The sequence below is a fragment of the Nesoenas mayeri genome, assembly GCF_963082525.1.
Source record: "Nesoenas mayeri genome assembly, chromosome: 5".
Classification (NCBI taxonomy): Eukaryota; Metazoa; Chordata; class Aves; order Columbiformes; family Columbidae; genus Nesoenas; species Nesoenas mayeri.
In genome coordinates, this window is record NC_137548.1 from 8,089,054 (window position 1) to 8,103,150 (window position 14,097).

A 14,097-nucleotide genomic window follows, 5' to 3' on the forward strand; every position below is an offset into this window, starting at 1 on the left:
AATCTTACTTGGCCTTTGTTCTTTCAAAATACAGTTTAAGTAGCATCAATGCTGGGAAACTCTCTAGAGGGGACCTTGGAGACTGCTTTATTCCCTGTACACCAAAAGGATGCATGGAACTTATCAGGCAGACAGGTAAGGAGGTTTCCATCCGTTATTCATGAGTGCAGTAGTCTTCTATAAGAGGAGAAATTATGCACCTTGCAAGGCTATGTTTCATGTTGAAACTTCTGTTGAGATGCCACATTTCATCCCTGCCTTTCCAGGTGGGACAAGGGCTGGTTTTAAAGCGGTCTTTCCTTCCTCCCTCCCAAATCTGGTTCCCCATCACACACAACCCAGAAGAAAAATAGTGTCCTGAAGGACTAGGGCCAGACTTAAACTGACCAAAAGACTCCAGATGACCTGTTTTAACTTTCTCCTAACTTTCTGTGGTGCAGGCATCCAGGTTGCAGGGAAAAGAGCTGTCGTGGTTGGTCGCAGTAAGATCGTTGGTGCTCCCATGCACGACCTGCTGCTCTGGAATCACGCAACAGTAACCACTTGCCATTCAAAGACCTCGACGCTGGCTGAGGAGGTGAGGACAGGGTAGATGCATGAGGCCATCGTTATCTGCTGTAAGACAGTGCTGCCTGCTGCATGTTGCTACTCAGTGTATTGCTACTCTAAGTCATTAGGTCTGGGTTGTCTTTAATTTGAAATGGTTTCAAGTCCTGCTGATTGAATGGTTTTGTAAATACTTCTGCTGGAAAAAGATCCTGATTATTTTTGACCCTTAATTAGAGGCTTTTAATTATAACAACAAAATTACCATTTTTGTTTTCTTTAAGCATGTGCTGACAATTTAATCTCCCCTTCCTATCTCCAAGTAGTGGCCTGCAAGACAGCATATATTTTTGGTTTTTTCCCAAAAAGACCAAGTAGTCTTCTGCTTTAATGGCTGGGAAATGCTAGATCAAATGTTTTCTCCAGGTTGATTGGGTTGGTTTTTCTTTTTTCAGCCTATTTTCTATCACTGGGAGTTGGTACCATTTTCCTCTTTAGCACTGAGAGTGACAGAAATAGTGTGTTACTGTGCTGCCACCTACTTGGATTTCGTAGAGCAATCAACACTGCCAGGCTCTGTAGGAAAGTATTACAGCTGAAGAGAGGGTAGGTGTATTTGAATATAGCTCACAAGGAAGATCAAACACATTGCAGTGCTTCGTGCCATTAAGTTGCTGTTCAATAAGACTGTCATTAGGTTGATTAACAATTTAAGTGCTAATTCTTAATGAAATATTAAAAATAGTTTATCTCCCTTGAAAATTAAAAGAAAAGATTTCAAGAGATAGCAGCTTCTTTAACAAACATGAATGAAGCAGTGCAAGAAGTGACAGTGAGCTTTAGTTGGAGTCTCTAGCACCAGCTTTGTGACCGGCCCTGTGACATTTACCAAGTACTGGCTGAACGAATATTAGTGTTGAATTGTAATCAGCTTTCCCTGGAGCCGCGTGCAGTCCTGGACTTAAAAACCACAAGGCAGCACTCCCACAAGCGAGGTGCTGCTTTGAGTTCTGCGCAGAGGTTGTTCTTGGCTGCTGTCCGATGGGTGCTGGGTGTATTTCTAGCGTTGAAAAGAGCAGCTGAATATGCAGGGATATTCGAAGGGAGGAAGATAAGAATATGCAGAAGGCTTTAATTTAATCTAAAAGTAGTCTGTGTGATCCACTTGGGAATCACGGAGGAGTTCAAAGGAGGTTGTGAAGTGTTGACTAGCAACAGTTCAGGGTAGGAGTGTGAAAATAGGCCATAATTTCTGGCTGCAGGAATCAGTGTGTTCGAAGGAACTGCTAGTTACCTTCAACTGCTGCTAACGCCCTTCCATCCCTCCCATGGCAATGGGTGAGCACACAGTTTCGCTGCCACTGAAGCTGATCTGAGTTGCTGCTGAAGCAGCTCTGTGTGTTTTCCAGTGCTGGTGTGATACAGAATTTTTTAATTGGCTTTTTTTTTATAGGTTGGTAAAGCTGATATCCTGGTGGTTGCAGCTGGTAAAGCTGAAATGGTAAAAGGTGAATGGATCAAACCTGGTGCAATCGTAATAGACTGCGGAATTAACCATGTGCCAGGTGCGTGGGTAATGTATAGAGTGGGGATATGTTTATTTGTATATAAATACAGTTGCTAAGTAAGCACATGGATACTGTTTCCTTGGTGTTTCTACTCAATGCAGGCTTCTATCTCTTCTAAGTCTGTCTTGGGTAATGATGGCAACCTCTGAAGATGCCAGAATGAAAAAAAAGTTTGATCTGAAGTGCTGTCCTAAGGCAGATCAGTGGCAGTTCTATTTTTGCCTTCAGTGAGGCTGATGATCAGTAAAGAGGAGACTTAGAAAATATTACAACAGAATATCCATGTAATTTGCCACAACTACATAGTGAGGTCTTGCTGCTGTTGTCACTTGTGAGCGTGCAGCTTTGCTGTCATTACTTTGCAGTTACATCTGATTAAGCTGTTCTGTTTGAAATACATAGATGGCAAGCAGTCTCTTCAAGTACTTCTCTTGAATGGCTGTTGTCTTGAAACAAAGCAGCTTCTGCAAGAATATTGGTGACAATGGCTCTGGCATAGAATAAAGTGCTTGAACATAATGGATTTTAGGATAAGCTTTCACTTAGCTGCTTCTTCCTTATAAAGGAGGAACAGACAGTCTGGCAATTTCTGTTTTCATCTCATTTTAAATCCAAATTACAGATATTGAATGATATGGAAAATTAGTCACCATCTAACTATCTCTGTGCTACATCCACAAGGCTTTTAAAAGGTAGTTTTCATAATTAATCAGTCGTTTTGTTGCCATTATTTAATGGAATGTAAAGAAATTTCTGTTCAGCAGTCAGTCTTGTTCCTCAAAGATGACCCTGAGTTGCATTTAAAAAAGTTAGTCCTCTAATTAAAATTAAAAACTCATCTGCTGTTGCTCTTTGTTGCTTGATGTATTTGTGCTGAGCTACCCAAACTTAGGCAGTTTGCCAAAACCCACAGGGTCACTGCCGATTTCCGTGAAGCACAATGGCTTGAAGTCTCCCCTACTTACATGTTGCAAGCAAAACTACCATTATGTTTCTGCTGTATGATGGTATGACCATTTTTCAGGCTTGATGTGAACTGCATCTCTGAGGACACATCCCTGTTTCTTTGCAATCAGTCCACCTGGGGCAGTGCACTGAGATCTGAGCTTCTCGTACACCCAGTTTTGCGTGGCAATACATTTAATGGCGTTGTAGGACTTGGTAGTAAGGGCTTGACAGAGGACCATGGAAATTGTCAGATTTCAAAATGATGGATGCCACAGGCTTTTCTGTGATTTTTCTGGAGCTGCTGAGTTTTCCTGCCTCTTCCTTTCTGATAGGTTGCAAAAAAGTTTTCAGGTGAATCTTCTGGGAAATCAGTGCCAGAATTGTGGGAACTGCAGAAAGAACGGCAGCTAGTTTGCCAGCTTCTCTGGATACATCGCTGTACAGATATAATATTGTTGGTAGCTGTTACGATGCTTTGAATGTAGCAGGGGAGACATAGCACAGTTGTTGTACATCTTGCCATAGCCGTAAGTGCATCCAGCTGGGTGGCTCCTAGGTGGAGATGTGAGCTACAGTCGGAGGACATGGCAGCCTCTGGATGTGCTTGTACTTTGCAAGTCAGGGTGCATTTGTCTTTTTCTGCAGCTGGAGGGCTAGTCCAGCAAATATTCCGAATGCCTTATTCCAGGCCTGTAGAAGTTGCCTTGCTGCAGGCAGCGAGAGCAGTGTGGGCAGGGGATATTCCCGGAGATTATGTGGTCTCTGGAGCTTCCCTGAGTCCTGGTGGAGGGAAGGACCCTGTACCAAGTCCTCCTCTGCTGGGCGGTTTTGCAGCTCTAGCCAGCAGGGAACCTTGAACAGTGGTTTATGAGAGTGGAAAAGGAGGATCAGCCTCTGCGGATCTTGGTGCCGTGCTCTTCAAACACCAGAGGAACTGGGAAGGTATAGAGAGCCTTGACTTGATGCTGTGTTTATATCTGGAAATCAAGCTGGCATCACAGGCCTATAAGATCAGATTGTGTTGGATCCCTCTCAAAACACCTTTCCCAGTGGTGCCTGGAAAAAGAAGCAGACTGCAAGGAGATAGATGAGGGTCATGTATGGTCTTGTGTGTTTGCAGTTAGATATCAACCGGAACGTGTTACAGTTACATGTACATTATCACAAGTTTGCTTGGAAGTCATGGGGATAATCCCAGCCCTTGTCTGGCGAGAGTAGGACTGAATTAGCTGTGCTCCAGAAGCTGCACTTGGGTTGTCTGTCAGGCAGCTGTCTCTGGAGATAGATGGAAATTGTACCTGTTCGTTCCGTATGTGTAGGCATGTCCTTTGCTTCTTTGATCTCAAAGTCCTTGGATGCTCTCCCTGATGTGTTCCAGCTGGCTAGAGAACCCACTGAACCAAAGAAGACACAGGCACTAGGAATGGTTATAGTGTCTCTGATCCTCTTTGTAACTACTATATAGATATTTTTTAAGAGTGGGATGATGAATATTGAGAAGGCGAAAAGATGGGGAGAGGCGGAAAGTGTTGTGTGTGAGCTTTCTTTCTAAAGAATATTTTAAAGGTAACTGAATAGCTCTCAGGTTGTGCTCAGCGCTGCTTGGCATGAGGGGCGAATGCAGAGGCAGGAACGGGGGTTTGTTTGGCTCCTGCTCATCGCTGTGTCTGTCTAACAGATTAGGCTGTTTGTCTTTGGATCGTCTAATTCAGTGCTTGTTTTCATCATTCTGGGGCTTGGAGTCTCTCTGGCCAGGGTGGCTGATAAGCCTGTTTGGCATCCTTGGAAGAAAATATGATTATGTTATTTGCCTTTTGCAAACTTAATTAAACTGGTCTCCAGCCTGGAAGGCCAGACTGGTCTGCAGTTCAGGCAGCAAAGCTGACAGAGGCTGTAGAAACATCGTTTAACAGCTGTGGTGTTATTCAAGCTTTGAACTCTAGCAAAAAGAAGTGTTGCTTAAAATACAAACACAGCAAAACATCCAAGCTGCTAATTGTCAGTAACAATGCAACTAAAAATTAATGTTGGCAGAAGCTGCTTTTGTTCCCTCTTTGGTTTTTATACAATCAGCTGTTCGGGAGTTTGATTTCTCTTCCACTCCTCCCCCTTACCAAATGTATGTTAGTTATTGATTGTATTCTGTTCACACATGTGCTTATATATTTCAATGTAGGAACATTAAAATCTATCTTCAGGTTTTTCCACTGCTTAAAAGTTCCCTGGAGTCTTCATATCTGAAACAAGGATCTGCTACTCCAAGGAAACTTAAATTTACTTTTTTTTATATATATATGTTATCTCTATAATCAGCGAATTCCTTAGGTGACTGTGCTAGTTTACTGATGCATTTTGTCTCTTTACGACTAAACTTAAAAGTCACCACTGGAAAAAAGGGCTATATCTGCTTCTGAATTGTCAGGTCACGTGCAGCAGGATATAGCAATTTTTTTTGGCCAGAGAGATGGGTGATTATTCTGCTGGAGCTCTCTTAAGCACCTGTGAGGTTTGTTTTGACAAGACTCTGATCTCTGGGAACTGCAGTATTTGCTTGTCCATCATTAGAATGGCAATGAGTAATTGAAAAGCTCAGCACTTTCTGTCTGCAGTTTCTGTAAAGGCAGGTGATTTTATTTAATAGTAAGGTCTAGATTTCCTCCAAAATGGAACAGAGCAAATGTAAAGCCTTTGTTTTTTTAAACAAGTCAACTATGTTTCTTCTCTCACTTCTTCTAGACCATTGGCTTATTTCTCCTCCAAATTGGAAACTCTGCTAATCCTTCAGAGCAATACAGCTTGAGCTGTGAGAGATGGTTCAGGTGACATCTCTATTGAATGTCCCATTAGTGTTTTACTAGTGCAGATACAAGACTTGGTGTGTGCTTTGGTCCCCCTGCCTTTGTTTTGGAGTCAACCTCAGACTGCCCTGTGGGCCACGTGCCACCATGGAAATCGTTGGATCCTCAAGGAAGGGGAGATCGATCTGGCTAAGGATAAATCACACTTAATGGGAAGATATGTTGCATGAGCTGTTGATGCTCTCTGAGCGAAGTATGATGATAACATCTTATCTTGTGATGTTATTTTAACTTTTTATCTTTATTTACAGCTTCCTGGGTGCTCAGCTTTTGTTTTGTTTCCTCCGACAGGGGAAAAGACTTCAGCTTCAGTCAGTGCTGCCTCCTCTGTTGTTTTGGTGAAATGTGACGCCTAACTTAATTTTCCTTAAATCCCCAGACAGCACAAAGGCCAGTGGAAAAAGAGTTGTAGGAGATGTGGAGTACAGTACAGCAAAGGAAAAAGCTTCCTACATCACCCCAGTTCCTGGTGGTGTTGGGCCCATGACTGTGGCCATGTTAATGCAGGTACGTGGACACATTGAGAGGTTGCTACGTTTGCCGTCAGGGTATGTTGCTGCTGACCATCAGCAACCTACCAAAGCAACTGGTGCTTCCTTCTTGCTCTTACAGTGATCAGGTTAGGATTTCCAACCTCCAGTCCAAACAATTTGGATTCAGATAACTGAGGAAGAAGATGAACCTTAAGGAAATGTTAGGACAGAGTTTTTTTGATTGAGTGTTTTTTGAGTGTGGTCTCTCAAAACAGTGATAAACAGGCTTGTCTTGCAATTCTCTGTCTGTCATTCTAAAATTATATGTAGGGTGATCAGATAAAAAAGAGGAGAGTAAGAGTATAAGACAGCTCCCTCTGCTTCCTGCTTTGCTTAAGAAACCTTGCTGGCACAGAACACCCCAAAAACTCCAGCACACTGGAAGATAGAGAGGTAGATGGATAGCTAGACATGGTGGATGTATTTTATTTTAAGAAAACTATGAGCAGAATTCCATTCTGGATTGTTAGTGAATGCTTTAATCAAAGCACTTTGTGTCAATCCCAAACTGAGACAGATGGGAGGGGAAAACCTTTCTGAGTCTCTTTGTTATCCAGCATGGTTCATACAGTGATCGTTGCTGTAATGCTTTTCTCATGCTCATTTTAGAGCACAGTGGAGAGTGCACAGCGCTTTCTGGAGAAGTTCCAGCCTGGAAAATGGAACATCCAATATAACCAGCTTACCCTAAAGATGCCTGTTCCAAGGTAATGCTTTCAAATGAAGCCACTGGCAGTATTAATGCGGCACTTTTATTTCCAAGCTTTGCGTAATACAGGGTGTACGTGTATGTAGACTGTAGTTGGCATTGAAATTTGGAGAGAAGCAGAGAGAAAGCACCGTGAGGCCTTCCTAAGGGAGCAGAGCTGACCTGCAGTGGTGCTGGGACATAGGTTGAAGAGTAGGCTTGGGTCATCCTGATAATATTGAGATGTAAACATGGATTTCCACAGACTTTTTAGAGCAGGTAGATAGTTGCTGATTTAGCAAATAGCAAGACACTTGTATTTTGCGAAATTTTCAGTCTGACATGGCAATAATCTGCCATCTTGAAGTAGGAGCAGTTAGTGTCAAGTCCCCAAGGAGCAGTTGAAAATATACAAATTACTATAAACATAACCTATTGCTTACAAAAAGGCATTCATGGGGTGGGTGGGGAGAGGGGAAGATTGGTGGGAGTGTTTGTTTGGTTTGGGGTGTTTTTAAAAAGGCAACTCTGAGAATGTGTCTATTCTAATGCAGCCAATATCAGTGGGATTGATTCATTTAACTGGGAGGAGTTAAAGCTTCCCTTTTAAAATATAGATTAGGTGTTTGTAGTTTATGCTGTCCAAAAATGGGGAATTTGTGAGAAGTCTTTGACTTATGAATTGACTTTGCTCTCTTTCTTTAAGTGATATTGAAATATCGCAGTCGTGCATACCCAAGCCCATTGATCAAGTTGCAAGAGAAATTGGGCTACTCCCTGATGAGGTGGAGCTCTATGGCCAAACTAAAGCCAAGGTTCTTCTTTCTGCTCTGAAACGGCTGAAGAACCAGCCAGATGGCAAATACGTTGTTGTTACGGGGTAGGTACTTCTTTAACTGAGGCATCACTTACATGATCTCAAGGTGAAAAGAAATTTTATTAGCATGGCTTGTCATTGTATTGCCTTCCAGTAAGGTGACTGTGTTGGGGTGTTCTGGTTTTTAGTAAATCACACTGTGAAAATCCAGTGGTTTGGGAAACAGATTTATCTCTTGTGGAAAATAGTGGGAAAGTAGTTTCACATTTCTCTTCTGGAGATGAATTGGTTTGGTCTGCAGGTCAGGGTTAGGAAGGGCAGATAGGATCACAGTCAAAATTCTCCTTGCCTAGCAGCCTTCCTTCAACAGTAACTAGTAAGTTGTTTCAGAGGAAAGTCTTTGGCAGTTATGTGATAATTTGCCACTCTCATTCCAGTTCCAAACTGATGAAGATTAGCTGAAGTCTGAGCCAATCCAGAATTTGAGTTGGCATTAACTGCACTCACTGGGTGACTGGTTTATCCCTGAAAGTGTTTTGAGTCTCACCCACTACAAGGATTTAATCATGTCTGTTCTGCTTTTTCACTGCAGGATAACTCCTACTCCCCTGGGAGAGGGGAAAAGCACCACCACTGTTGGTCTTGTTCAGGCCTTAGGAGCACACCTTCACCAGAATGCCTTTGCCTGTGTTCGGCAGCCTTCTCAGGGGCCAACCTTTGGTATAAAAGGTATGAGCTGGTTTGTTGCTTGCAGTTGGACTAAATGGGGAAAGATGGCATTCAGAGATTTTACTCTGCTTCATTGTAGCTTTAAATAATTCCCACTTACTATTGCATTTCTTTGAAGAACTTACACAAGGTTTTTCTTTCTTAAGTGTTGTCTTCAAGTGCTGTGCTGGGATTTAAACTAAGCTGCTCGGCAGTAGCGGTGTTCTTAAAGCCATTAAGCATACACATGTAATACCACTCTGGGCTAGAGGGACCTTTGTTTGCATAATTTGTCTGTTTTCTCTCTGTAGGTGGAGCTGCAGGTGGTGGCTATTGTCAAGTTATCCCCATGGAAGAGGTAATTCTTTATGCAAAGTCTCATTGCACATATAAGCTCATAGACCTTGAAGAGATACTCCAGTCAGACAACTTATAAAATCTTTTTTGTTTATGACCTGATGTGGCACTCCCAGGAACTGGATACTTGATTTCAGCAAAGCTTTAAAAAACAAATAAAACAAATCTTTGGTTGTTTTGAAAGTGCCTGCATGGTCAGCGAACTGGAAATTCCCAGTTCCTCTGTTCCCTCCCGTTCTCTGCCTTGAATTGCTGCATGCCCTTGAGCAAAGTACATCCTGTACCTCTTTTTCCCAGCACTGAAATGAGGATGATAATGATTTAATAAGTTTTGGAAGCATATTAAGTAGTTCTGTCAGCAGTGGTGGTCACCAACTTTTTCTATTTTGGTGTACTTATGTTTTAGATTACTGACATGAAATGGGAAAAGGGAAGTTGGGAATCAGTAAATGCCAAGACCTCAGCCTGTGGGGCTCTGGCACCGCAGTCTATTTCTGCCGTGACTTGGCAACAAGTGAAATCCTGTGTCTGGTGGCAGGGAATTGAAAGGCACGTGTAGCACGTGCTTTTGTGCTTCTCTCAACTCTCAAAGTAATTGCCTGTGTAATTCTACCTTTGTCTTGTGCGCTATAGATTGATACGGGGTGATTTTTAGGAAGAAAAGAAGAAATTATCAAAAGGGCTGTTCATTCCAATTGATACAGCAAGTCCGTAAAAGATAAAAATGTTAAGGAGGCAGAATATTGATTTAGTCAGGTGCTAAGAACATGTGAATGATGGATGTGACAGGAAAAATAATCTCCTCCCATTTGGGAGTGTTAATAAGATGAGCCAAAATCCTTGACTGTGTGCAGCAGTGGGAAACAGCCACATTTTTGGAACCAGACTGGATCAAAGGACTCCCTTGAAGTATGACCCACATAGTATAAATACATGTCATTTTGTGGGAGTGTTTTAATTGATGCATATCTCATAAAATCAATGTATCTGGAGTCACTGATTGCAGTAATGACCTTGATACATCATTGGATGTTTTTGTGTGCAGCTTTCATCCTAGGAAATGATTAGCAAGTGAAAAACTTTCGAGTTCATATTGCAGAACCAAGGTGGCAATAATTGCTTCTTTTTGCATGGTGGTAGAAGGAGACAACAATTACCATTTACTGATAAGGATTTATAGTCAGTGTGTGACTAGCTGTATTCTGCTTTTAGCTATCTGGTTTTTAAGACCACAGTAGAATGGCTTCAGCAAAATGGTATTGGAAAGTCTTCTGCCATGTCACCTTGTATAATATCCCCTTTACATCTTCCTCCTTTGCTGCTACAGAGGAAAGGGATTGTTTTAACCACACCTTTTACTCCCCTGCCATAATGCAAGTTTGTCATGTAAGCTATATATCCCAAGCAATTTGTCAGTATAGCTACAGTGCAGCCAGATAACTCACGCAGACAAACCCACTCAAACTACCTTTTAATGAGGCAGAACCAAGAAAACTACGAGCACTGTCACTGTGTAGTACGTGGTCTACAAGTTCTGCCTACGATATGGTGTGTTTGAGCAGTTAGCTTGTGCAGAGCTTGGTGCAACTGCAGCTCTACTGCGTGCACTGCACAAGGCTGTTAGTTTCAATTTAGCTCAGATATATTTGTGGGAGCAGCAGCAGCTTCAGCTAATGGATGTGTGAAACCTCTTGTGCAAGTGATGAGAGTGGGTCAGAAGGAAGGTGAAGGAGCAAGGCAGATGTGCCACACCATGATCTTCTCAGGTGTCAAGGAGCTTGTGAAAACTGTTCTCATGGGGAAAAAAACCGAAGCTTTTTATTTGGAAACTGCGTTCTGGAAGTTTGTAAAATGACATAAATGTGGGGGAGGCATTTTTCTTTCCTCTCTTCCACATACTGCACTGAGCAATCTCTCCCTCTCCACCCTCACCCACTTTAACATTGCTATTAATAATTCTCTTTCCATCTGTCTACAATGAATTGAAATAAATGAAAATTGCAGCAGGATGAGGTAACTTGTATGTTTTATGTCCTCTAGTTTAACCTTCACCTCACCGGTGACATCCATGCTATCACTGCAGCCAACAACCTCGTCGCTGCTGCTGTCGATGCGCGTATATTCCATGAGCTAACTCAGACTGACCAGGTATGATCCTTTCTTCTGATGTATTTGGGCACAGCCCACTTTGCCAAGATGTGTTGGGTGTGCCAGCAGTGCTAACTCCGTACCTGTTCCATTCTGCAAGGCTCTCTACAGCCGTCTGGTCCCTTCTGTCAATGGTATCCGGAAATTCTCAAACATTCAGATCCGAAGACTACAGGTAAGTTGACGGGTTTCACATTGGCTTCCGGTTCTGTTCCACTTACTCATCATCTATGTAGGCAGTGCCAGGTTACAGAAACCCTCGTGTTGTCCTGTAGGTTATTCTCCTTGCATTTATTTTTTACATAAAGTGTGTGGAAGTGTGGTAGCCCTTCTTACAGTCCAGAAAACAGAGATGCAGCCCCAAGGGGAAGAAGCGTTGAAGTAACTGTCTTTATCCTATGCTGTATGAGTAATACAGTGGGAAGAGGCAAAGGGATTAGTGCCCTTTATTAATAACATCAATTCAGGGTCCTTAATGCAGTTTAAGAAAGGACCAGAATCAGTCTCTGTGCCTTACACCCAATTACAGACAGATTAATAGTTCCCATGTGACAGCTGTATAGATAATGCAGCGCCAAAAAAAAAGGCAATTTATAAAATTGAGCAAAAAGAGAACACAGAGAGTTTTTTATTGAGAAAACAGGGGAAAATTGAAAAAATACCTGTCCCCTACATTGCCCACTCTTCCTCTCCCTAAAAATGAATTTCCAATTAGATGAGTAGCCGTGTCGTTGAGTGGCAGTCCCTGAACAGACCACAGCTCCTGATGTATAGAAATTACTGTGAACCAGCATGTGTCCCTGACTTCTACAAAAATGAGGATTAACAGAGGAATAGTTTTGCACTGGGCTGGGGCGTTCTGACTAGGAGGACAGCTCAGGGCCTGCTAAGTTCATTCAAAGTACAAACATGTTTATACAATATTCGGGCTGGATCAGTCGCCCATTTGGAGGTCAGGAACAATAATCAGACTACTTAGGAAGCTAAAACTCTGATTTATTAATTGGCTATAATGTCTCAAGCATTAGAGAGTGTGTGGTTTACTTCCACTGCTGAGCGAAGCAGCTATGTCATATTGCTTGATGTTCCTCATGGACTGCTGAGGGAACTCTACCGTAACCGTTCCTCTAGTAATTAAATGTCGAGATGTTAATAGCATGCTAATGTTCCAGAAAGTGGATTTTCTTTATTTTTATTATTTATTTACTTATTTATTTTTTCAAAATTATGTGCTTGAAAGGGAAGAGAACAGATTTTCTGCTTCCCTGCTGTTCTTCTGGAGAAAAATACAATTTAGCTGTCTAGTTAATTAAAAAAAGCTTGCTCGTTCATAAATCAACTCAATCGTTCTCCCCATTCCTCAGCTTGTGCTTGTATCAGGCTTCTCAAGATAATTCTTCTCTCAATTAAGCAACTTGGCAAACTGCCCATCCTCTCAGTATGTTCAAGACCAGCTTTCTGGGATGCTGACGGCCTTGTGACTGAATTCTTTAATTCTTCCTCCTTTGTGCTGCTGCTGAAAGCGGCATCTCTAAATACAGATGGCTGTGTGCAGTGACCCTGGGCAGACTCAGGAGAAATGGATGTAAGCATGGGAGACTAATGATTAGAACAAGGAACTGCAGAGCTTTCTCTCTCTTTCTGTAGATGCTCTGCACAAAGTGTGGTGACTACCTGCCCTAACGAGCTCTGTTGTCTGCCTTGCCCTTTCCGAGCTGGCCAGCTGAGAATGGATCATCTTATGGTGTGGTGGGGTCTAGGAGAAGGGGCACCAAAAAGGCAGCCCCTCCTTATTTTTGAATATGCAGGTGCTGCTGCTGGAGGCTAATTGCTCTAGTGAAAGGTTGATTTCACTGAATCTTTTCATTAAACCTTTTCTTTTCCTTTCCTCCCATAGAAACTGGGCATTAATAAAACTGACCCTACAGCTTTGACAAAGGAAGAAATAAACTTATTTGTGAGATTGGACATTGACCCAGACACCATAACATGGCAAAGAGGTACAAGAGCATTTAAAGGAAAGAATTATCAAGAAACAAAGTATGTGTCAAAAGAGAGGTTTACAAGTGCAGCAGGAACTCTGCTTCCTGGGAAAATGGCAAAGAGCGCAGAGCTGCCTTCTCCCGAGTGTTTGGTGGGATAGAAGCCTGCAGCCGGCATACCATTTCTAGAGGGTCTGACACAGGAGCTTCAATCTTAATCTTTCAAATGCAGAGCAAACTTCACTAATCGGTACAAGTCTGTGGTTTTGGATTTGTCAGGCACTGAGAGAGTTGAGTTTGGCAGCTGGAGCCAAACAGCCTTTTTACCTGAGTGAGAAGGCACTGTGAGCAAGGAGAACGTTCTGCTCTGGGATAAAGCTTAGTTTTAATCTGCTCGCTGGCTCTGTTGGGGACTGACAGCAAATAAAAGCCAGATTTTTTTAAACATTTTTTAAGATACCAGAAGGTAAGATAAATCTTGAGTCTGGCAGATAGAGTGTTTCAATAGCAGAAGAAATTTCAAATAAAGACATTTTATCTGAATTAGAGCCCAAGAGTATTGCTTTTTCTTCTTTTTATTAAAACACAGTGTGAATTGTATTCTCCAAAATTTGCTTCATAAACTGTAATGGGGCTAAAGTGGTCTGCCTCATGGGAAATATTTTATAAAATACTTAGAATTTTTCAAGCAGGTAGTAAGAAACAGCAAATTTAAGCCAGTATTTGATAGTTTGTGTTTCCAAGGTAATTTGAGTTAATGGGACTGCGTGAAATTATTCTCACTAAATGGCAAAATCTGACCATTTTATCACTTAACTTATAAAATGGTATTTTTTTTTCTCTGTGGGTATACTAATTTCCTGATTTCAAATTGACTAATGATGGGGGAAGCAGCGATCAGAATTATACCAGCAGCTCTGCTCTTCAGAGAGGCTTTGGAACTT

The 14,097-nt window shown here is 42.1% G+C and overlaps 1 protein-coding gene across 1 annotated transcript in view; it reads left to right on the plus strand.

Annotated features, from left to right (window-relative positions):
* Positions 1–14,097, plus strand: part of MTHFD1 (methylenetetrahydrofolate dehydrogenase, cyclohydrolase and formyltetrahydrofolate synthetase 1) — a 41,951-nt gene that overhangs the window by 12,036 nt on the left and 15,818 nt on the right. The window contains exons 6-16 of the mRNA XM_080346159.1: positions 35–135; positions 441–577; positions 2,000–2,111; positions 6,300–6,427; positions 7,063–7,160; positions 7,848–8,021; positions 8,551–8,687; positions 8,978–9,024; positions 11,064–11,171; positions 11,272–11,346; positions 13,069–13,171. Coding sequence (XP_080202285.1) covers positions 35–135; positions 441–577; positions 2,000–2,111; positions 6,300–6,427; positions 7,063–7,160; positions 7,848–8,021; positions 8,551–8,687; positions 8,978–9,024; positions 11,064–11,171; positions 11,272–11,346; positions 13,069–13,171 — 1,220 coding nt within the window. The remainder of the gene's footprint in view (positions 1–34; positions 136–440; positions 578–1,999; positions 2,112–6,299; positions 6,428–7,062; positions 7,161–7,847; positions 8,022–8,550; positions 8,688–8,977; positions 9,025–11,063; positions 11,172–11,271; positions 11,347–13,068; positions 13,172–14,097) is intronic.